At 38.8% G+C, this 24,518-nt stretch overlaps 2 protein-coding genes across 7 annotated transcripts in view; both read left to right on the forward strand.

The window, feature by feature from the left end:
* The first annotated feature begins 1,392 nt into the window (after positions 1 to 1,392).
* prdm2a (PR domain containing 2, with ZNF domain a) lies at positions 1,393 to 10,799 on the forward strand. The gene is made up of 5 exons (XM_023956502.2): positions 1,393 to 1,538; positions 1,760 to 1,872; positions 3,259 to 3,317; positions 4,731 to 8,504; positions 9,231 to 10,799. The coding sequence occupies exon 4, from the start codon at positions 4,847 to 4,849 to the stop codon at positions 8,483 to 8,485; it is 3,639 nt and encodes a 1,212-aa protein (XP_023812270.1). The 5' UTR covers positions 1,393 to 1,538; positions 1,760 to 1,872; positions 3,259 to 3,317; positions 4,731 to 4,846; the 3' UTR covers positions 8,486 to 8,504; positions 9,231 to 10,799.
* A 5,274-nt stretch (positions 10,800 to 16,073) lies between these two features.
* kazna (kazrin, periplakin interacting protein a) overlaps positions 16,074 to 24,518 on the forward strand; it is a 172,509-nt gene continuing 164,064 nt past the window's right edge. For 5 of the 6 annotated variants that reach the window (XM_078949904.1, XM_078949906.1, XM_078949905.1 and 2 more), the window contains exon 1: positions 16,074 to 16,516. In XM_078949904.1, the coding sequence (XP_078806030.1) occupies positions 16,441 to 16,516 (76 nt within the window). In that variant the 5' untranslated portion in view covers positions 16,074 to 16,440. Of the gene's footprint in view, positions 16,517 to 23,737; positions 23,850 to 24,518 lie in introns of those variants that run through there. The other variant, XM_011476908.4, reaches the window with a different exon arrangement.

The raw sequence follows: 24,518 nt of genomic DNA on the forward strand, positions 1-24,518 counted from the left end.
CTTAGATGTGTCATCTGTAAAAGACGTTTTGAAAAAACCAAACCAAAACTTGCTTCAAATGAACACATTGCGGTATTTGCTAATTCATAGCAGCTAAAATGGTTGCCCTTCTGGCAATATCTTGAATTTATCACACCATACTGTCTCAGCAGCTTAATTGCAAAATTTGGAAATGCTGACATGCTCGGAACAGAGGGAGGCCTGTTATTTATGAGCTTTCATTAGAGCTGGCGGAGGCCTGGCATGTGGTGTCACAGTGAAACACCACTAAACCCCCATACAACACTGCAGCAAGAGGCATACCATGCATGTACCACGAGAACGCCACCCATGTGCTGCACGATGCCACAGCTGTGCACGTGGGGTGCGTTTGACTCCTACAGGTTTAAAATAATGTGATGTGATGCTCTGACAGCCAGCTGCTTGTGATGTAGGTGTTAGATTTATGAGAGTCAGTGCCCTGTGAATGAATTGTCAATTGTTGAAGAAAACTATTGCTGGGAATAAAACACTAGTGAAAACCATTATGACTGGACTTGTCAATAGACTACATTGTGGTTTCTGTTTAAACAAGAATGACAAAGGATATGAAAAATATTCAACTGTTTTTTCAGATCCAAATGTGGGCTTAAAATTATTTTTTGAATTTACTTTAATTAAACTTAAAAACAAACTATTAATTTGTAAATCTTTTTAATGTTGCAGTAAAAGTGCAAACATTGTTGAATTTAAACTAACAACTCATTAAGAAGAACTGATATAACAGCATGTGCAAAAAGTCCCAACACATTAAAATTACCATTGTTTTTTAAATATTGCGCCATCTAGAGGATAAAGTGGAACATTACAATTACTATCAGTGAGAAATAAAAAGCAAATTCTACATTTTTTGGTAAGCATGATCTGTTTTACCTAACTGAAATTTTTGAAAACAAAACATTAAAAACATAAAGACCAATAATATTTATTTAAAAAAATAAGATGAAGTCTGATTATTTTAATCTAGCGGAATACTTTTTATGTAACCTACACAACCTACACAAAAACTCGAGACTATTATAAAAATAAAAAAATACATATCTTATTAATGAGGCCTAGATACATTTATTGATAAAATAAAATAGAATCTAAATACACAGATCAGCCACATAGATCAAATTAATCTGATAAATGCATGTGGGACTAATGCCAAAAACGGACGCACACAGCAATTAATATAAACTAATCTCTCCATTTTACTTTTTTTTGGGCAATCAAATAAAGCTCTAACGTTTATATACAGCTTGCATGAAAAAAATAAATAATAACAATAATGGGAAAAAAATACTACAGCCGAAAAAAAAAGTTCCAATAAGCGGCTTCCTGATTCGTCTGTTCCTCGTCGGGGTCACTGGCTGACCAATCAGAATGCTGCGATTGTGTTGGTACAGGAAGAACGAAAGGGGAAAAAAACATGTATGTATATATTTATAGCAAGACTACAGGCTGCTGAAGAGTTCCGTGTCAATCCTTCTACCGCACTTTGGAGTCCGATGCAAGTATGTGTCAAACTCGTAGGATGTTGCATTTATTGGATCAGTTACGTTTTAAATGTAGCTAAAGCTTAGCATTGTTGTTAGCATAAGCATAGGATGGTAACACTTGAAAATGTCTTCATCCTCTTAAGCCCCGAAACAGGGCTTTTGGTATCAAAACATGTAATTTGGTGTCCTCTTTAAAAAATAAAAAAAAATATTGACGAGAGTTTATTTGCATTCAGGAAAGCAGTCGTGTGTAAACGACTTTGAAGTCCATGTAGCCCGAGCAGACTGTGACGACGTGTTGTGTGACCAGTTAGCAATGGAGAAGGACGGGGGAGCGTCATCGCACCAGGTGAAACAGATGCGCCTGAACGCAACACAATCTACATTTACTAACTTTAGAAAAAGCAATCATTCCTAAATATTATAACATTAATGGGGTTCAAATCATCCTGTTGTAGCAAATATAAAATTTCAACAGTATATACTAATATACGTGTATTTTTTATGGATAATTTTAGTGTTGTAGGCCCATAAATCTGTAATTCTGGAAACGTAATTTATTTAATTTGTTTTTCTCCCACATGAATAAAAGGATTATCTAGTATATTAAAGACAACCGAATGTTGACGTCTAAACTGGAATTAAAAATACAATATATTTTAGTCTGTGTGCTTGAAATTAAATTGTTTTCAACAATAACTTGAATTCTTTTTCCGTTTAAACATGACAACGTTGTTGAAAGTGCGGTTTAAACGGCAGTCAAAGACGTATTTATGTTATTAATGCTCAGAGGAATAGCGAGTCGTCAGCACAAATAATGTGACAGACCGGCCTGCTAGTTTGTCTCCTCAGCACGAGATGCAGGTCAAAACTCGCTATTTTTGTTTACAGCTTTTTTCTTTTTTTTACTCTTGGTTTTTCCCCACCTCAACAGCGAGTAAAGTTAATATTTGAGGTAATCGGATGTGCTGTGGCTGTCAGGTCAGAGGGGAATCTGTTAGATTAAGTGTGAATGTGATGCTGGACAATCACAGCAGGCTAAAATGAGGAAATGGTTAGGAAACGTGAAATCTACTTTGACTGTTTACTGCTGTTCCACATCGTTCCCAGTTACTCATTAAATATGCATTAAATGCATATTTATGCATTAAATATTCAACATATTATGAGAGGAAAGATGTTGTGAAGGCGAGGCCTTTAATTTCTAGTGCTTCTCAGATATTCTATAAGAAAAATGTGAGATTTAGATCCATGTACGTCATGGTCTGTTTTGCTTGAGCTCAAAACTGTACAGCCAGATAGCTCCAATATTGTTTGCTATTTTAGTTGCACCGGTAACGTTCGGTTGGAGGTGTAAGGGGCTGTAAGCTGTCATACAAGCAGATAGCTTCAGTTATGAAGCTATCTGCTTGTATGGGCGGGGTTGCTACATGCCAACAGTTCCGCCCATAATTCAGTAGGGAATATCTAATGAACTACTGCCCCTCAGCAGAAACAATGACCTAGAAAAACTATTTTTTAAAATTTTGGATAGAAACGGCACATGCATAATTAAAAAACCACTGGTAACGCTTTGAAAATAAATCAAAAGATGATCGGAGTGGGTTTATAAGTGATGAAACACCTCTTGTCTCTTCTTTTTGCTTTAATGACTGCATTTCATTGTAATCTGTTGCAACAGTTTATCAAAAACGGATTTCATTGAGAATTTTTTATGTTTTCTTTTATCCAACAGATGGAAGATTCTGTTGATTTGCCCAACAAAAACATGTGAAGCAACTGATTGTTAAAATGGTGAGATAATGACGACATGTTCTCTGCATTTGGAACACGGCTTTACGTGTGTGATTGGTTTTAAAATGGAAGATTTTCACAAAAAAAGAAAGCTGTCTCCATATCAGTGCAAAAAAATCTGTTTACGGTATACATAATATAAACAAGTAGGTTTTGTGCATACAGTGATGAAGTAGAAAATGTATATTTCATAAAAAATAATTAAGAAAATAAAAGTCCTTTTGACATAAGGAGGTCAAAGAAAAATATTGATGTTAAAAAACAAATGCATAAATAAACAAATATACACATGCACATCTGTCAGGATGGAGTGAAATCTTGGAGTCTTCAGAAAAAAGCTGCATTTGAATCTGTTTGTTTTAGTTCTGATGCATCTGTAGCGCCTCCCAGAGGGCAACAGGTCAAACAGATCAGAGCCACTGTGTGAACAGTCTTTGATGTGTTTTGCTCTGCTGAGGTAGTGGGAGGTGTACATGTCAATTTGGGGGGTGGGGGGTCCCAATGATCTTTTTTGTTCTTAACTGTGCAGCTGCCAAACCATACTGTAGCTCTATTTAATTTTATTTATATAGCCCAAAATTACAACAATAGTCGTCTCAATGGGCTTCATACCAGTAATTGTATAATAAACATGAAATCATAAAGACCATGAAGTCATACAATTCAATAGGTTATGGCTAAACTATACTAAACAAACCAAGCTAAACTTACCTTACCCTTAGACCCTCCTTCTTGGTAAAAAAAAAAAGGATTCTGGAAAATCCTTGGAGGGTGTCCACATGAAGGGGGGATCCTCTCCCAAGACGGACTGGTGATGTACCTGAAATGCAGAATGTCAGCTGGAACAGTAGAAGGTCTGCAGCAGGTTGCCGTTGAGATTGTTCTTCCTGAGGAACCAGTGTAGCCACTGCTGAACCTTTTGACGTGATAGTTTTGATGTCCAGGAGATTTCAGCAGAGATGAGGAAACCTGAAGGTTTGGACGCTCTCCACATCCAGGGATTATAACCCATCAAGGGAAATGACCCAGGAACATCCTGTGATTCCAAAAAATAATAATACTAAGAGGAAAAAAAACCATCTGTCTTCTCAGGATTGGAAGTGCGTGAAGTTATGATGCTTCATAGCAATGATTGTTTTTAGAATGTGACATTATGTATGAAAGAATATTTAGTTGTGTGACACCCTGGGACTATCTTTGCGACTACTTCTTAGCAAAAAAATCTGCTAGTTTTTCAGATGTTCGAGTAGAAACATCTGAAAAACTAGCAGGATGTTGGCCTTCCATGCCTTTTTTATATGATCCTCTTGTTTGCAATTGTCAAAAAGAAATTAGAATTATTTTACAGCTTTACTTTAGTCAAAAAAATAGTTCTTTATTTCCATTATCGCTTTCTCTTCTATGTTTTATTAGGTGTGACAGCTGGCAAGATACACCCTTTAAGAGAACTTCACATAACCCCCTCCGACGAAAGAGCTGACCCCCCCCCCCCCCCCCCCACACACACACACACACTTACACACCTAAACATGTCAGATCTCCAACACCAGGATTTGGAAGAAGAGGAAGACAGTCACCAAGAAGAACGAGACATGAGTTCTGACTGCACCGACCCTTACATGACCCTCATCCAAAGAGCTGTAAGAGAGTCTCTTTTCTGCCACTTCTGTGAAAGACATTTCAGCAGCAGTCAAGGATTGGAACAACACGCTTGCTGTAATAACACAGATAAAAAATTAAGTTCAAATGTTAATCCTTTGTGGCACGAGGAAGGAAAGCCTCTGGTTTCAGCCGGATCAGACATACAACAGTATAAGCCAGAGGAAAGTCCACAGATTTTAGAGAAGGAAGCATCTGAGCTTCGAACGCTGCCTGGAAAGCATGAGGGCATTTCCGAAAATCTGACTTTTAATATTGATGGAAAGACCGTGCCAACCAGAAACGTCAGTAACTGTGAAGTAGCTGAGGGTCAGTGTGGATCTTCAGCAGTAGTTGGATTTGAGATGAGCAATGTTTTGAGTACAGATACAGAACCACCCGATCTGCAGCATAGCAAGAGGAACACTACAACACACCCCCTCTCACCCAAAACCAGAACTGATCTGGAGTCTGAGTTGGCTGTAACATCATCATCATCACCACCATTTGTTCCTCCTGTAATACAGAGCTCATATCCTCAGAATTCTGAGTTTACAGATGAACAGAAACAAATAACCGGATTTCTGACTCCTAACCTGAAGCAGGAAAGTCTGAAGCCCACTCATGTCGTCATTACAGATACCCAGAAGCCATCCTCACCCGTCACTTTCTCTGTCCTGCCGTCTGGAAGGTTTAAAAGAAGAACAAGCTCTCCAACAACCTTCCCACAGCTAAACCTAGCATCAGGTGAAGGAACGGCAGCCCCAGATACAGGCGATGTTGTTGCTGCAAATACAGGACTGCAGGGGTCATGTACACAGCAAACCATGAATGACTGTATGATTCCATGCGTGGGAGAGCAGGCACCTAAACCGGCTCTGATGGACAGGCAGCCTTCTGTAACCGGTGGAAATTCATGCAACCAGCGCCCGCTGGACCTGTCCAACACCGTCAAAGCAAATGACTCCGCTTCCGCTGTGTTGGACTTGAGTTTGCAGAAAAGCATCCACAGTGGTTCTGAACTGTCATTAAATTTAGGGGAGAAGGCTTTAAAGCAAACAGGAAAAGAAAAAGAGAGTCAAGGTCTAAAATCTCCTATAATTACTCTATTAACAGCTTCAGAAATTGTGACCCCCGTGGAGCCTGTTGCTGAAGGCCTTGTTTATGGGCTTACCCTATCTCCACCTTCCCTACCTCCACCCTCCGCTTCCTTCGGCCCCGTTGCCTTGGAGTCGGCTTCTCCGTGCACAATCGCATTTGCTTCCCCAGTCGCACATAGCATGCTTCCCACCGCGCCCTCCTTAATCACAGTTTTAGCCCCGCCACCTGTTTCCAACCCCTTATGCCAGCCAATCCAGGTGATGGCCCCCGACATATCCTCTGAGCCCATGGTCATCTGCACAGAAAACGCATTCAATTCCCAGTGTGATTTAGCTACTGCATTTGCCACAACAAACTCTGCAAACCTTGTCGCCCTTTCACAGCCTCTCGATCCAGCCCTGCATCTACCCAGCCACGTGCTTCTCGACTCCACCCCTGTGTCAGAGGTGCCCCTCACTCCCTCAGTCAATTTAAGTGACTCCCTGTTCAGTTCATACAACATTGCCAGCAACGCCGTGTTGATCGAGTGTACGATAGCTCTCGATGGCCCAAGGACTGTCGTTCCTGCTGCAGTTAACCCCCCAGAGGACGCCACAGACTTTACCACGCCAACACAGATGGTTGTAAATCCTATCAAGCACTTACTGCCTGACCCTGAAACTGTTCACCCCAGCATTATGGTGTCCTCCGCTGCAGAATCTTTAACTCTGCCTGCTAACGCAGAGGTGATGTCTGGGAATTCTGTTGTGGGTGAATCAAACTGTGAAGCAGTGCCTGTGGTTAACCCGGAGTCACCTGCGGGAAAAGACGAGGACGCTGCTGACAAATCTGTTGCTCTGTCAGAGAATGCCCTGGAAATGACTTCGTCTCTGCCAGAAAAAGCTGAAGAACCAGTCCATAATACTATAGATGTGCAAGAGCAGACCTTTACAAAGAACTTCATCTGTAATGTGTGTGATAAGCTTTTCCATTCAATGAAAGAACTAGGCCATCATGTAGGTGACCATGCTGATGAATGGCCTTACAAATGTGAGTTCTGCGTGCTGCTCTTTGGCAAACCCTCAGCTTTGCTCGACCATCGATCAAGCCTCCACGGCGTCGGAAAGACTTATGTCTGCTGTGCTTGTACTAAAGAATTTGTCTACCTTTGCAATCTTAAACAGCATCAAGAAGAATTGCATCCCGGTCAGCCATGTACATACACTGAAGATGAAAAGGGAAAACTTAGACCTCAAAACTACAACAACTCAACTAAAGTCAACACAGATCCTCCGGCTGCCAAGTCTCTACAGGAGCCCAGCGACTTGGTAAAAAAGGAAAAAAGTGAAGTCGATGTGGCTGCTGAAGAGCTTTTTACAACCATTAAGATAATGGCTTCAGATGGTGGCAAAGTCAAAGGGCCCGATGTCCGACTTGGCATTTACCAGCATTATCCCAGCTTCAAGCCGCCTCCTTTTCCTTATCACAACAGATCACCTGCCGGTTCAGTCGCTTCTGCCACAAACTTCACAACCCACAACATCCCACAGACTTTTACCACGGCTATCAGGTGTACCAAATGCGGGAAAAGTTTTGACAATATGCCAGAACTACACAACCACATTTTGGCGTGTGCAAACGCTAGTGACAAAAGACGATACACGCCACGGAAAAACCCCATCCCTTTACGACACTTTGCAAAAGCTCAAAATGGAGTCCTTTGGATTACCAACTCCTCTAACGGAATTAAGGCTTCGATTAGAGTCAGTCCAGCTAGCAGGTCTAAACCCGGTCAAGAATCACCGGTAAAGTTAAGAATATTGAAAAAAAAGAAGAAAAAGTTGGTGCAAAGAGTTCTGCCACAGAGGAACAAGTCTGTCTCTTCGTCAAACAAAGCTTCTCCTCCACAGGTGGATAGGCAACAGGAGGTCTTTGTCTGTCCTCACTGTAGCAGGGAGTTCACAATGCGGCGGAGTCGAACCAAACACATGGCAGTCTGCCCCAAGAAACCTACAGAGATGACCAAAAGGAAAGAGGGAGGAATCTCTGTCACAAAGGAAAATGACGGACACCTTCATCGGGGAGTCTCTCGCGTGAATGAAAAACAGTCGTCACCTCCACATAAAACACGGCACCAGACCTCTGGTTCTGCAAAGAGGCACGCCATCCTACCGGTACAAGCTGTCTTCCCAAACAAAAGAAGTAAAATCAGCATAAAAGAGAGCGCTGAGCCAAAGCAAGAGTCGCCCACTCTGACAGAAATCCCTATTCGCACTTTCAATCCTTCCATGCGGCAGTATAGCCGAGTGCAGCAAAACGTCCGAGTTCCCGTTAAGATCACCGTGGTGAGGCCTCAACAGACTGCATCGGAGAGAGACACTCCCAATAAAAGCCAAGAGGAAGCAGGCAGAGCCGTTACCCGGCTCTCCGAGCAGAGCACTTCAGTGTGAGAACATCTGAGATCAGCAGGTAAACTGCTTTAAAGTTTCATTTGTGAGCCCCATTACCTTAGATTGGTATATAAAGTCTTGTGTTATGGATTAAAGACCCACTCTGATCATCTTTTGATCTACAATTAGGATCAAGTCGTTTTTAGCCTAAATCCCTAAAAACATGTCGTTTTCTAGAACATAGTTTCTGCAGAGCGGCAGTCGTTTGTTAGAATTTGCGTCTGAGTTGTGGGCAGGATCATTAGCGCAGAGCAACCCCGTCCCCCCTTCCCCTCTTCGTTACTGAGAGCTGTCTGTTTACACTATCTCCTGCTAGCTCACAGCCCCTCACACCCCCAATTTAACATTACCTGTGAAACCAAAATGGCCAGCACTATTGTATCTATCCAGCCGAACAGTTTTGAACGAGATGCCAGCTTGGATTAGGAAAACCAAGACGTACGTGGATCTATTTGTCCACAAGTGGATGCATCAGAACAGAGCCTGCCCAGCATATTTTCTACGTCAGAAATGCGATCTTTTAGAAACTGTATTGTTTTCACCTGCTCCTGATTTGCAACAATTTGAATAAAGAAATCCATAGAAATGCAATTTTAATTTTCTTGATATGTCCTCGATCATGAAAAAATAAATAACACATGAACATTTTAAAAACACAATTTTCATCAGAGTGGGTTTTTAAAGAATCCAACAATAACCCAATACATATGCATCCCTTTATACTGTTGTTTGTCTGCTCTTCCAGGATTTTGCTGTGTAGACGTGTTTCAGTAATGGCGGAGACGCTGGTCATTGCACTGTAAGCCCATCAGACTGCACTGTACTCGATCATGAATGACTCTTCCAACGGCTGCAACAGACATTGAAGGCTTATCGCAGTGAGCACGCATGTACATGGACGGACATATTTCTGTTGCTTGACACTTTAGCTCCACTAAAAGAGGAAGAGGATGGCAAGCGGCAATCATCTTCAGCAATGCTTTTGCACTCCTGGAATTATTTGCTTCAACTCTCACAGCATGGCGTCTGTACGTTTCCATTGTAGCTCCATGAAATCAAGTGGGTTGGTCTGACACGGTTCCTCTGTAGGTACTGATTATGAGAGAAAGCGGTTGACCTTACATGGATGGCGTGTCTAATGTGAGGAAGTGTAAATATGGGTTTTTGAACAGGTGAACCCTGGCATCACGCTCTCTGTGAAAAGCCTCGTCAAGCATGTCATTATTATAATTCGTAATTTAAGTTTTTCATAGCTTGTGAATGTAAGATATAATTCTCAGATGATAAAAGAAAAGTGTATGATATTTGACCCTGCTGCTACTGGATGTACTGTATAAATCATTTTGAGAATTGTGCTTTCTGTGTGCCAACAAAGTTATAATGTGACCAAATATGGCATTCAAGTTGTGAAAATGTAACTTTGTTCAGTATTTCCCAGATGAAGGATTGAATTTGATATTTAACTGGAAAGAGACAACCCAATTCAAAAGTTTTTGGTAAATTTGGCCTCAACCTATTCATTTAATGCTTAACATATTTCCTTCCAGATTTTGGCGGTTGTACACTTCACTTTTGTGACATTTGGGAAACTGCTTCTTTTTTTTTTTTGGATATATTTGCACTGCAGTTGACATTTGTACTTTGCTCAGTCTGTACAGCTCAGTTCTTTGCTCCCCAACAGAAATCCTTACACATCTCCTATAATTATGTTTGTTTTTTTCCGCCTCTTTGCACCTTCCCTGTAAAAAATGCTGATTGTTTTCTGCTCCCCTCACAGATAAGATGTACAGTCTGATGGTCTTCTTCATGCTCTTCATCTTTGCACTTATCTCTAGACGTTGTCAACAGTTGTAGTGGGATGTGTTTATGATGAAATCCGGCCTGTAGGAGCTGAACGTTTTGGCTGCAGCATGGTAAATGTCAGACATTACACACTTTATTTAAATATTTTATAGGCTAACATTGTGAAGAGCCCAACAGGGTATTAAAGGCTTTTATTCAAACTCGTAATTTGGTCATACTGAAACTTGCTAACTGTACTTTAGAGAATATTTCTTTCTTCTTCTGGGGCTTTTGCAGGCCTGCTGGTAATTGTTGTTAATTTCAGACTGCACCCTGTTTAGATGCACTGGACGGTTTGGGAGACTGTCATGAAACTGTGAAAAGGGCTTGTAGCATCTTGGAGCGCAAATTGACTTATTTATTAATAATTTAAAATCAATTGATCTGTCTTTGAATAATTCCTCTATGATTTGCACTAGAGCCTTTTTTTAAGCAAAAAAAAAGAAAATAAAGAGAGAATGTTAAAACGGAATGGTTCTGAAGCTTTCTTTGGGAGAGTGGGACTCTGTATAATGAATGTTGATTTGTTAGGATTTTTCTTTTAGATATGCATAGTTAGTGTATGTTATAGACTTTAAGTTCATTCAGTGGCCAGATGGTGGCACACCTCCTCTGTGCCATAGCCTCTCTTCCGTACAGTCAGATGTTTTCCTTGACAAATCAAGCAGCTGTCCTGGGAAAAAATGGTTGGATGAATGCTGAAAAATAAGTTTTGTCATAGAAGGACTGCACCTTATTTTTATTTTATGAGAGACAATTTAAAGTAAGGCCATTTCTGTGTTAAAACAATACTCAAATAACACAACAATTATAATGTAATGATCATTATCTTCATCAATGTACAATACCAATAGTGACAATAAGTATATGACTATCCATGTTTACTATTATTAATATATATTTAATGTCCTCATAATTATCTTTAGAAATGCTAGCATTTATCGTCTATTCTTGAATTGTATTCCATATGCTTGGAACTTTTCTCAAACTTTAGAATATTATTACATCATTTTTTTTCAAACCCGACTATTCCGAATTTAAGTTCGGCACACACAGATTCCCCTACGGTTGGTTCATGCCATTTGTAATTTAAATGTTCCTGTTCCTCTCAGATTAGGGAATTTTCTCCAACTATAAATAATTTCTGGATGTTATTTGGCAATACTATGCTTTATATAATATTAGCACTGTTTGATATTTTACTAGATCGTGCAGTTTGAACAATTACAACCATCTAAAAGGTTGATTAGTATGCTGTAAATATCCTACTGCTTGATTTTGTAACCTACAAAGGATGTAGTGTGGATTTCTCTCCTATGGCGGAGCACAAATGAACAGTATATTGCATGTACGCCGTAAAAGGAAGTGTTTAACTTTATTATTGAAAGATTTTGACATTTTTGTTGCAATGTGTCTGATAGTTTGCTGTTAACTATTGATCGTATCCAATCAGATTTGTAGATGAAGCTAAGAGCAGTTACAATTTCAAAAGAAGACGTTTCCCTAAACTGGATGTACGTGAAGCGTGGAGTGGACTAACTATAATCCCGACTCTCTTGAAGCAGCAGATTTTGCTGTCTGTACAGGAAAAGCTTAGCCTCGTGTATGCACGCTCTCTCAATCAACGTATCCACAGAGCAAAAGTAATCTCTGCATAATAGAAATTGCTCATCAACGGGCAGAGCAGTAGTCGTGAATTTAATTGGGAGTTCGGCAGCCGTGTGGAACGTTTATCTCAATGGGCAAAAATGAATGGAATCCATGCAGGAGAAAGAATCTGAGAAAACCCTAAAAGGGGCCTTTGCTGGCATCCCTGCCTACAGCTTTGCCTAGAGCAGAAACACGAAGAAAACCAGCAGCATCAATGCTGAGTGATCGATGGAGACTTTGGTCTTTTTTACAGCATGAGTGTTAAATGGCATGTACCTGAGGGACATCTGGTAAACAAAATCCTGTAGAAACCAGAGATGAGACATAATTTTTTAGTCTTGAGTTGTGCCAGAGTATATCCGATGATAAAAGCACAGTCAGGAGGAGCATAACAACCCAGAGCCCACAAGCTCAGCAGGAACTTCAAACCGTGATGCTGCATTCGCTCCACACAGCACAGGCTCTTGCCCATGGCTTTCTGGAATTCTCACAGGAAGTTAGAAGGAGAAGTGAGGACACAAGATTAGAGATGATCTACAATGAAACAAAAACATGCATCCCAAAGGTCCAAAGAGAAGCCTTTGATCATCTTCCTGTTAATTTCATCATTCTCTGAAAGTTTGTTAAACTCTTTACGAGCTGTGCTGAAACCAGCAGCGCAGAGATGGATGGATTGTGGGTTTTTTCACGTCTACGGAGCAGAGGTCATATTTTCGTCAGAAAATATGACAGGAGCTAGTAGGTTTTAAGGCCGTGTCCCAGCCACTACGTACATTTTGTGCATATTGCACAGATGAAAATTGGTCATACGTGAATATATGTTAAAGAGGTGAGACAAGTTGTGGTCTTTACGTGAAAATGTCACAGATTTATCACAAAAGAATTATGTTAAAACCACGGAAGAAACACAAATTAAACACGCGAAGAACACGTGAATCAATGTAAAAGCCAAATCTGGCCCAAAATTCGTGCATCAATTGTGTAATTTTAATGTGATATACGGAACATAAAGTTTATACATCGGTGGTACATTTGTCAAAAAGCTTAGACATACGTGGAACAGTCGGGGAAAGCCACAAATTTGCGAATGCATCTCGCAGAAATCACACACAATTGCGTAAGAGATATGTCTTAATTATATTATATTATTATTAACAACGTAAAATACACAAACTGTGCAATTCTCAACCGAACAAAATTTTGAACAGCTCAAAACCGAATTCACAAAAAGACTTGTCAGCCGAGACCCTCGGCGGACAAATGACGCGAGCAAGAAACACTTCTGAATTACCAATATCACTCTTTTCATTAAAGACCTAAATTTCATATGTGGAAAATACTCAAAATGTACGTCGTGGTTGTGTGACATGGCTTTAACCCTTGTGCTAGGCACTTTAACATTGGGAGTGGGGTCATATAGACCCCACTAGACAGTGCGCTGAACCTTTTTTCTTCAATGATTTGTGATCTTCACTGGTGTCCATGGATTACATAAAATCTTTCCACCTTTGTCCACCTTTGTCATGGTAGGAATGACATGTCAATGTAAGAGTGGGGTCATCTGGACCCCATAGGATTGCATAAGGGTTAAAGAAAAAAAAAACGCTACTGTATGTTTTATCTAACACTTTCCACTGCAACTCATGGGTTAGTCTGAATCATAACTATGTTAGACTATTTATTTTCATAGAAATAAATCAAATATGCAACTAAAATAACATATTATTGTGGTTTATAACTCATTCATGCTAGGTAGGGTATCTCTTTTTTCGCTGTGTTGGAGACCTAAACAACACTCACAACAATCATAAAAATGAATTCTACATAAAAATGTCTGTCATACTGTGTTTTCATCACTTTAGCATGCGCGATTTAAACATCAAAGTTTCTGCCCCCTGGATTTAAGTCAATATTTTTATATAAGCAACTTTTTAGTCTGCAGCTGGATGTCATCGCTTCTCACACAGAGCTGCTTTAACATATAGCAAAGGTAATAATATAAGATGATACTTTATTGATCCTAACCTGTGAAGGGGATTGTTGCAGCAGCAGTGTACAGGTTTTTAGTTTGTACCAAAAAACAAACAATGGGAATTTACAAAAATAAAAATGGGGAAACTGAGGACAAGGACCTAGAAATAAGCCAATTCTTTGTTTTGCAAAGTGTGGTAAAAAAAAAGAAAAGTGAGACTTCTTTTTTAAAGACTTTTGTTGTAGCTGGATTTCAAGCAAATTCTGCAAAATCTGTGATTTCAACACTGTAGGTGCACCATGAAAATTATTTGATACTTGCAAAGATTTCAAACCTTGTTTTTAGACATTCAAATTGTTTGAACTTCTCTTTTGCTCCAAATATTTTCTTAAAATCAGCACAGTCAAGAAAAAAAATCTCATTAAGAGCTAGGATCTAAAAAGAAGGAAATTATGAATTACTCTTTAAAATGACTCCAATACTTTTGCCCAAACTCTTGACAATAGAAAAACCTGATTTAAGACTGACAAAAACTCAAATGCTGGCTTCAAGAAAGGTTCATAAGACACAAAAAACTTATTTTCTTAACAAAATTAAGATCTATGCTTTAAGTCTAAGTCCTAGCTTTAGATGACATGAAGAGTAATTAAGATGGGACAACTTGATTGCATTCTCATTGTGTTCATATTTTGTTCTAAAATGAATCATTTCCACCTGTTACATTAGTTTTTTATAACTGTCATCAAAATGGACTATGATTAATAAAATATATAATACAAAGCATTTGCTTAGAACTGGTAAAAATGACTTATTATTGGGCCTGTGAGCTTATTTAGCTTATTTTTCCTCCTTTGACTGTTTGTGTTGAGCTCCTTGTTTCTAGATATCTTGTATACGATCTCTTGTTAAGGCCTTGTGGATTTTACCTATTATGCCTCTAAGTTTCTATACCAAACAAGAACTATTTCGGTTTTAAATGAACTAACCATTTCTTTTTAGGCATAATACACCCACCTCAAGTCAAGCACGGCTTTGGAAGAAGATTTGCGTTCATCCCTGCATGATCCAGTAGTGCGGCACCATTTCTGAAACTACTTCTTCCCCCTCTTCAGTGCTGCTCCTGTGGGAGCTTGAATGACATGGTAACGAGTACATAGATCCATTTTTAATGATCCATTGGCCTCTTTTTATTGCAAACAATTTTTTTTTGTCTGTGGTTGAGTGTATTTCTAAAAAATGTGTTTTGCTTTGAGAGGATTATGTTTTCCTTTGTGTGTGTGTGTGTGTGTGTGTGTGTGCGTGCGTGTGCGCCCACACAAGTGCCACATTAAAGCACATACACCTGACTGCTGGTGCGTGATGGAGACACTGAGAGACATAATCTTCCCTATTTCAGAAATTTAATCCTCCAGGGAGGAAGGCATGAAGGAAGAGAGGAGAGAAAACGATTTGAAACTTTATTATTAAAGCAAATTCCGTTTGCAGCAAAGCAATCCAAAGGCAGTTCTTGAAGATTCCAATAAATCAAAACTCTACGGCGTTCCCAGTGGGCTTTTGAATGTGATTATTCGTAGTCAAAATCATAGTTTCTGCAGCACGGCAGTAGTTTATTAAAAAATCTGCCTCTGAGTCATGGGCGAGACTAATGGAACAAAGTAAGCCTGCTCTTATTTCCCATCATCCCTTTGTCTTTCCTTTACATGCTTTCTAACTAGCTCACAGCCCCTCAAACCTCCAACTGATCAATACTGGTACAACAAAAAGGGCGAGCAATTACTTGGAAATTCAATTTTAGGTGTAATTTTCTTTTTATTTGTCCTTCGTTATGAGTAAAATGCCACAAGAATATGTTAAAAACACGATTTTCATTGGGGTGATTCTTTGAGAACTCAAGTTTTTCATTGAGATGCTGGATTTAATAGAAGAGATCAAGAGGAAGAGGCAAGCATAACCCAAGATCTACATATGGTTTCAGCTAGTGTGAAATGTTGGAGCTGGTTATCCACACATTTACACCCAGACACGTGCAGTCATCTTGTTCACAGTTTCGTCAGGGGGTAGAGTCTGCCTCCTCTCTGCAGCAGGCTCCTGCTTCTCCTTCCTCCTCCTCTCCCTTTCTCTCCCGCTCTGTTCATGCTGTGCTTGCTCTCCATCTGAAGCAGGCACAGCGGAGCCGGATGAGAGCAACCTCAACACAGATCTTCCACCAGCTGAAAAGCAGCAGCAACTCAGACGGCATTTAAGGGCGGCCAGAATCTGGACTCATCCACAGTCAGCCTTCAAGCAACCGCAGGGGGGGGGGGTTGTGGGTGTCTGACAGCTCTGTTAAAGAGGCAGTAGGGGTCGTGAGGAGGCTTCAGAGGCTCAGCTGTGATCAGAGTGAAAGGGGCAAGGCTCCAGTCCAAAAGTGCAGTATCTAGAGCCGTTGGAGGCTGACCCTCCGTGCACTTTTTCCTCTCAAAGGACGTTTTGCTCTCGGAGAAGCTCAGTTATGGAGGAGACTCTCACCTGCAGCCGAAGCCCCTTCTCTCAGGTCTTTGGGCGTCAGGGTCAACTCATGCGAGCCAGTGAGTTATGACACATGACACATACATTTCCCATGTTGCATGAATTTTAGTAATTTGAAAGTAGTTTAAAAATGTAATATACTTTATTGTGTTTTGATTTATTTTCAGCCTCTTTTAGTCTTTTAATTTTTAATATTTACTGTATAACATAGGAAAATCTCGTATCCATTGCATTTTCTAATAGCTGCATGACTACTCCAAGTGTTTGGCATTATTTATTTACTACTTTAATTGTGGCGTGATGCGGTGTGACAGTAACATGCGTGGTAATGCTGATGGAGCATGAAAGAGCTTTTAAGGTGTGAAAACGTGTGCGGTTACATCATTGGCTGATGTGCAGGATGGGCGCTCACTTTTCAAGGGTGCCGCCCTTTGATATCTGTGTGACTCTTATGCCGCATGTCTGAAAGGAAACATGACAACAGCAGGCCAAAAAAAAAAACCCAGCAGGAAAACATGTGTAGTGAAATCCAAAGAAACTGCCAGGGAGCAAATTCCTTTGTTGCATTTTTAATGCCTTTCTTGAAGCTTGAGAGGTGTCTCTTTAACTTTATTACACAGGAGTGGATATTGCTTTCCCGCTTGGTGGGAAAGTCTCCTTGTAATGTGCCATGGCAGCTGAGTGATGAAAAAGAAATTACAGCAGCAAACGATTAGATTTACATAAATGGTTGGAGTTTATCTGAATTTTTAAAGCCTTTTCTTCATTTTGAGCAGCAGACGCAACACTCTACCTCTGTGTGTGTTTGAGCAGATCAGTTCAAAGTGTCTCTTCTTGCATAAGACTGCCTGAAAATCTGATATATTCCTGGAGCAGGAATGGAGGTCTGCTTGACAAAACCTGTGTGTATTATTTTTGAGGGGGATGTTAAAAAGGTGTCCTGAGAGCAGCAGCCTTCAGCCGAGGCTGACCTGATGGGAAGCAGAGTAAGTTATGACTTCCCATAAGCATACTGCAGAACGTGTACAGGCTGGAGGTCTTTGCTGAAATGTATTTTTAGTTATAGGCATTAGAAACATTGTTTTTCTGAATAAATAATAGACTTTGATACCTTTTCCGAGTTCTTAAAATGATTTATTAGTTTCAGATGAGCAAGTCACACCACCAAATCACTTGATGCAAAAACATATTAAAGATCACGACAGCTGAAGAATACAAAATTAATAATAATAGAAACAATATTACATTTTTGGATGAGAAACAAAATATCAGAAACCAAAACACAATTACAAAAAAAATGAATCGAATTAAAAATGAATTGTTTTGGAAAACAAAAGTGATTTCCAGAAATCAAAATATATTGTTAAAAAACGAAACACAAAAAGAAAATGGAAAAGTTTTTATGGCTCATCACTGATTGGACGATGATGACGTTTGATTGATTTAAGTTTTTTCAAATGCATCTTCAGTGTCCTCATACTTACAAAAGTTACTTATTCAGTATTGCTTTATACCAAATAACTTTCACTTGACCAACATCATCGTCCAATCAGCGATGTCCCATGGTACCTACCATTTCCGGTTTCTTCTTTTGTTTCATTTTTTTAACATTTCATTTTGTTTTTTGGAAATCACTTTTGTTTTCTGGAAGTTTTTTTTATGGAAGAATAGAATAGAATAGAATAGAATAGAATAGAATAGAATAGAATAGAATAGAATAGAATAGAATATACTTTATTGTAAGTAAGCAGTTAAATTGCGGGTGGTCCAGCAGCAATGCACAGGGCTATAGTGAGTAAAAGAATAAAATGATAAAACACACTACATGACATTAGGGAATTAAAACAAAGTACAAGAAACTCTGATAAAATAAAAAAAAGGAAACAATACCAAATGGAATTAGGATAAAGTGTAGTGGCCAATTATGTGTACAGTGTTCGTCCATTTGACGGGACCATTTGAGGAAACTGGAGAAGGTAGGTACCATGGGACATCGCCGATTGGATGACTTTATCCATCCTTCTAGCTGAAAGTTATTTGGCACAAAGCGATACTGGGTATCCTCGTCCAATCAGTGAAGTCCCATCTGACCCACCTCTTTCAGTTTCTCATTGTGTTGTGTTTTGACTTCTGGAAATTATTTTGTTTTCCGAAGCGTCACTTTTTTACTTCATTTCAATTTTTGTAATTGTGTTTTGGTTTCTGGAATTTTTTTTTGATTTCTAAAATGTAATGTTGTTTTTTGTTTTATTTTGTTTTGCTTTTGTAATTGTCGTTGTGATCTTTAATCTGTTTTTGCTTTGAGTGATTGGTTGATGTGATTTGCACTTCAGGGCCACCGTAGTTATTGACATTCAGACGCTCGGTAACAGGAACAATCACTCAGTGAGGGCGCTTCAGCCAGGCTCAGTGCCGTACAGCAAACAGCAAAACCGAAAGACTAAATAAGGCCCCTTCTGGATAATAGTTTGAAAGGGAAAAACTTTCTAAACTATTCATGCAGACATCCTCGGGGCAGCTGGTGTGTGTCGTGACTCTTATTTAGTCTCTATGAAATAATGTAACTAAAGCATTCAGTGTTTTTATTTTCTGCATCATGTCTTCCCTCTTTGAGCATCATATAGGTCCGTAATCCAGCATAGGTGCGTGTGCTGGGAGAATTAGGCCTAAATGCCAGTTGCTGCTTGTGAAATTGACATTTTCATTGCACGTGTTGAAATACAGTCAGCCCTGCGCTTCCCCAACTTATCTATGCTCTTTGAAGCTTGTGCTGCATGTCTGGGATTTTGGAGGAGTGGGGTAGAGAGGGGAGGTGGGCGAAGGAGATGAGAGAGTGTGGTTTGGGAGAGGGGGAAAGAAAGTGAGGAAGCTGCAAACCGTGTGAATAAGATATGGATTTTTTTCCCCTTCTATTTTTAGTCACACACTATTACATAGCTCTCGGAAGACTAATCCACAACAGTTCTGGTTCCGAGTATCACGGCAATAATTGCAGGAGGAATTTCTTTCATTTCTTTTCTTCTGTTACGCATCCTTGGATCAGGAGAACCTCAAATAAACAAAGTCCAACTTGAATTGGGAAAGAAAATCCATTTCATAAGGGCTCCTCGTGCCCAAAGATGGGAATATTAACCAGCTTCGGCTGGTACCCATGCAGGACTCGTCTTCCTTTCTTTCCTCCTGTATTCACGTGGCAGAGCCAGGTGCAAAATCCATCTAGGATTCTCTGACTCCCCACTGGCAGCGTGCTTCGTACTGCGCTCATCTTTGTGTTATCAAAAGTCCCTCAGCTGCTCCTGTTTGTTTGATGGCCATTAATATTTAGGTTGTGAAACAGGTAAACTTTATAATATTGCAATTTTCACAACTCACTCACAAATAGAACCAACAAAAAAGAAAGTAGCTTACGCCCCTGTGTTTTGTTTTGTTTTTGTTAAATGTAGACTACTGTCCTAAAAAATGAACTGAATTTTTAGAGTCACTTATGGTACATACAGCGGGGATCATAAGTTTGGGCACCTCAGGTAAAACATACAATTGTGCATAAAGAAGCCAAGGAAAGAAGAAAAAATTTTCAAAAGGCATCAGATCACAGATGAGACATTCTTGTAATTTGTTGAAAAAACAAAAAACAAAGAGACTTAATTTTCATCATTTACCCTTTTGAAATAACAGAAAACAAAATAATGGCATGTGCAAAGGTTTATAGCATGCACCGCCCCCTTTTGGAAAAGCTGAGACCTGACAGTGTCATGGATTGTTCACAACCATCATTTGCAAAGACCAGGTGATTTCAATCCCAATGATTTTAAATAATCTGAGTCATTTGACCCTCCCCAGCAATCAGCATTGTGGGTTTCTCCAAGCAGTTGTCTAGAACACTGAAACTGAAACTAGCTAACTGTAATTAAGAAATGGCAGTCAACAGGAACAGTGGAAGTTACAGCAAGATCTGGAAGACCAAGAAAACTCCTGCAGCACGCAGAATTATGGGAAAAGCAAGTCAAAACCCACGTTTCACTGCACATTCGCTCTTGAAAGACCTGAAAGACTCTGGAGTTGTGATACACTGTTCTACTGTAAAGAGCTACTTGTACAAATCTTCATGGAAGAGTCATCAAAAGAAAACCTCCTCCACATCCTCGCCACAACATTCAATGTTTGTGGTTCGCAAATGAACATATAAACAAACCTGATGCATTTTGACAATAAGTTCTGTGGAGTGACGAGGTTCAAATGTAAATCTTAGGAAGTAATCAGCAAAGGTATGTTTGGAAAAGAAGAGTAAAAGAGTTTAGGGAAAAGAAACCTCTGTTCAAGTGGTAAGCATGGGGGTTGGATAAATCATGCTTTGGGGGTTGCATTGGAGACGGCAGCACAGGAAACATTTCACGAGTAGAAAGAAGAACAGATTCAACAAAGTTTCAGCAAATTTTGAAAACTAACTTGATGCCATCTGTTAAAAAAAGCTGAAGTTGAACTTGGTTTCTTTAGGCACAATAATATAATGTTTTACCTGGGGTGCCCAAACGTTTGATTCCCAGTGTACTATAGCAATGATCTGCTGTTTGGCAGATCTCTGTCTCCTTCAATGTGCTCCGCCCCGAATGCCTCATCACACCTGAAGTCAATCCTTGCTGAGGACAGCTGATGTCAAGTCTTCATGTGTAACCACGGTAGGTTTGGGAGATCTTTCGGTCGGCTTTAAAGTAATGAAATCCTGTTCTGCTTTCACGTTGGCTCCAACAGGCTTACATGGCAGCACTTCCTTCCTCACTCTGTGGGTTTAGCTAATCAGTAGCCAACCTCTTTGAGGGTGACTTCAGAAAAACTCAGGATAAACCTTTTTGCAATTTGGAAAACTTATAAAATTACGTTGTGAAACATTTGAAAGCCATGAAAGAGGTTGTTTGCCTTTTTTCTTTGTTTTTGATTCTATAAAGGACCTTTTAACTCGTAAATGAATCCGAGCTCCGCCTACAAAGATTCAAACTTATGTTACATCCCTACAAGTCAGCATGACTACATTTTCTATATGCTAATTGGATGTGGTATTTCAATTTATTCATATTTTTTTGATATTTGATTTAAGCTTTTCCCAGCAGAAATATTAAAAACCGGCACAAATGATAAAAATGAAAGGTATCCCTTGCAAGGAAAAGATGAGTGATGAGTAATAAAAATGGTTTCCTCGAGGCCTGTTATTGACAAGTTAATCACAGATGAATGCAAGTCATCCGTGTGCACCAGCAGGTCGACATCAGAGGAGCTAAATCCCATCAGAGTCATGTGTCAGATGCAAAGCTCTCACTCTGTTAAGTCGTTCATGCTGGAAATCCAAAAAGGTGTGAAAGAATATCATTTTGATCCGATACGTATGGATGTTTGACATTTAACGTCGGTGCAAATTTCTTAATTTTATAAAATTATGTTTGCATCTTCGTTTTATCAAAAGTGTTTACATCTCAGGGGATTTTTTTTCCTTTTTTTGAAGCTGCTCCCAAGTCTCCCTAATTTGCACATCCAGCAAACAGCACTGGGTGAAATTTGGAAAAAAATTTAAATAAAGTGCAATGTACCTGCCTTTGCAAGTTCACGGGGCTTAAACAGGACTACTGTAACAGCTCAAATAAAAGAGTAAGCTGGCAGAAGTGGCTGCCTGTAGAGTCAGCACACTCAATCTTTGCATGCTCACCATCCTAATTCCATCCTCCAGTGAGTCCCATTTTTAATATGGAATTTGTGTGTTTGCACAGCCTGGTACATGGGACTCATTCTGAATACAAATGACCCATTTTAAAATGATTGTGATGTTTCTTTGTGATTCTTCTCAGGAGGCAGATTTCATATCAGATGTAGAACTAGTGAGGCAGGTAGTAAGCAAACAGATCGTATCTATGGGACAGTGAAGGTCATAAACACAGATTGCATCTGTGATATTTTGAAGATTTCATCCAGAAATAGCTCGCCCACGGTAAAGACTGCACACAACTTTAAGGCCATTACGGTAGATGATATCAATACATGTGTGTGTTATTGAAAATTCATATGTTCTAATGCAGAAAGAAGTCTGTCTGCAACCTTTAACACTAAAAGAGCCATTTGGTCCAGTCACAGCGAAAGCGAGAGCTCCACTTCAACGATTATGAGAAATTCACCATTCTTTTTTGGTGGTCATGAAGTCATTAATTTATGAAATGCAGTGATTAAATATTTACAGTAATTTAATTATAGCAATGTTATACTCTTCTTTTTGTGTGACTTTTCTGTGTTCCTTTTAAAAGACAGTGTCAAAATAAGATCCTCCTGCTGAACTACAAATGTAAGAAAGCCAAGTCAAACATGGCATTCTATTATTAAGACTCTGGTAGAGCTTCATCTTTTTCCTCCTTTTATTAAAAATGTTAACACATTGGTGTGGAATTTAATTAAAAAAAATATGGAGAAAACTAAAATAATCAAAATAAAGCTAAAGTAAACCACTCAAGTAACTTAAACCTTTTACTTTTTATTCATTTTATTTTAATTATTTATTTTTCTCAGTTATCTGACATGTTAAAATGTAGACATGAATGACACTAAAAAAAAACTTAAATTAACAAACTCCAAACCCTTTGCTTGTTTAAAGCATTTTCTTACAAAGCCAAAGAGCCAAAAATGGAGAAAGAAAATAATTTGTGGTGCTTTTATTTTAAGAAAATCCTTTAAAAGTGTTTAAAAACAAATAATAATATTTATCTTTTCTTTACCTATTAGAGGTATAAGATTTTAATTAAAAATTGCTGGTCAGACAAATATTATTCTTTTTCTCTTCCATCCTAACAAAGTCTCTTAAAACAGTAGAGAAATCTTTTATAAAGGGTTTGCATGTTTCCTGCAGCATTTCTCTGTGAGATGTTTGAAAATTGCATAACTACTTTCCCAGTCACATGTTTTAACACTCCTCTCCATAAATCCTCTCTTGCAGTGTTTTTGTTCTCCCGTCCTGAAAATCCACGTCTGTTAGGATTTCTTCAGGAGATGAGAAATACATGGCAATCTCAAATGTTGACCGCTGACTTCCAAACCGGATGTTGTGTTTGAGATAAAAAGAAAAAGAAAAAGAAATAATTTATCAGGCTTTTGTCAGGTCTTTCTGTGTCCCAATCACACCTGCTTTAATGAACTAAAATTCACAGCTGTTTCTGCTTTACTTAATTATTGTCTCAGGTTGCAGTTTGTCCCAGTAAATGTTCATGGCACTGTTTTGGGGTTTTCATGTTAATAGTCTGGTTATTTATGACATTACAAGTCCCTATTTATTCATCTCCATCTCCTACACTCATTAAAATGGATTTCCTGGCAAAACATTTGGAGAAATAGTTGCCAATTAGGTGCCGTGAAGATGAGTTTGTAAGTGATTTCATTCAGAAATAGCATTTTTTTGAATCAATAATTGAGAATATGACTATAATTAGAATGTTTAGCTGTTTTTTTGCTGCAGTTCTTTTTACTTCTTGCATGTTAGTGAATATTTTAAATGTTTGCTAATGTGGTTGTAACTAGTTATTAATTTCAAAAGGGATAGAGAATTGTGTCTGAAATTTTAGATCCCCGATTTAAAAGAATGTTTATTATTTGTCTCAGTGAACAGAAAACATGGAGAGCAGAGTTTTTGTATCAGATTTTTTAAAATTTTATCTTATTAATTGGCCAGGATTATATTGTTTAAACTTTAGACTGGAAAAAAAACCCAAAAAACTTGTTGTTCATTCTGCACCTTGAATATTTTAATTCTTTAATGATGTTGAAGTCTTTTGAACTTTATTTATATAAGAAATTTTCAGAATAAAATATTACAATAGTGAGCCACTTTTCAATTATTATCTTGCATATCTAGTATTTTTTGATTTTCCTTTTTTTAACAATTGAAATTAAAACAAGTACTCAAAGCCTTTTTAGGCTCTTCTTTCATATATGGAAAAAATATATATACAAAATGATTTATCTCTTTTATTAATTATTTGGATATGAATGATGGCAAATTGCTGTCATGAACAAAAAATAAGAAATTTGTTAACA

This window comes from Oryzias latipes, chromosome 7 (assembly GCF_053564925.1).
Source record: "Oryzias latipes strain Hd-rR chromosome 7, Olatipes_Hd-rR_3.1".
NCBI classification, from domain to species: Eukaryota; Metazoa; Chordata; class Actinopteri; order Beloniformes; family Adrianichthyidae; genus Oryzias; species Oryzias latipes.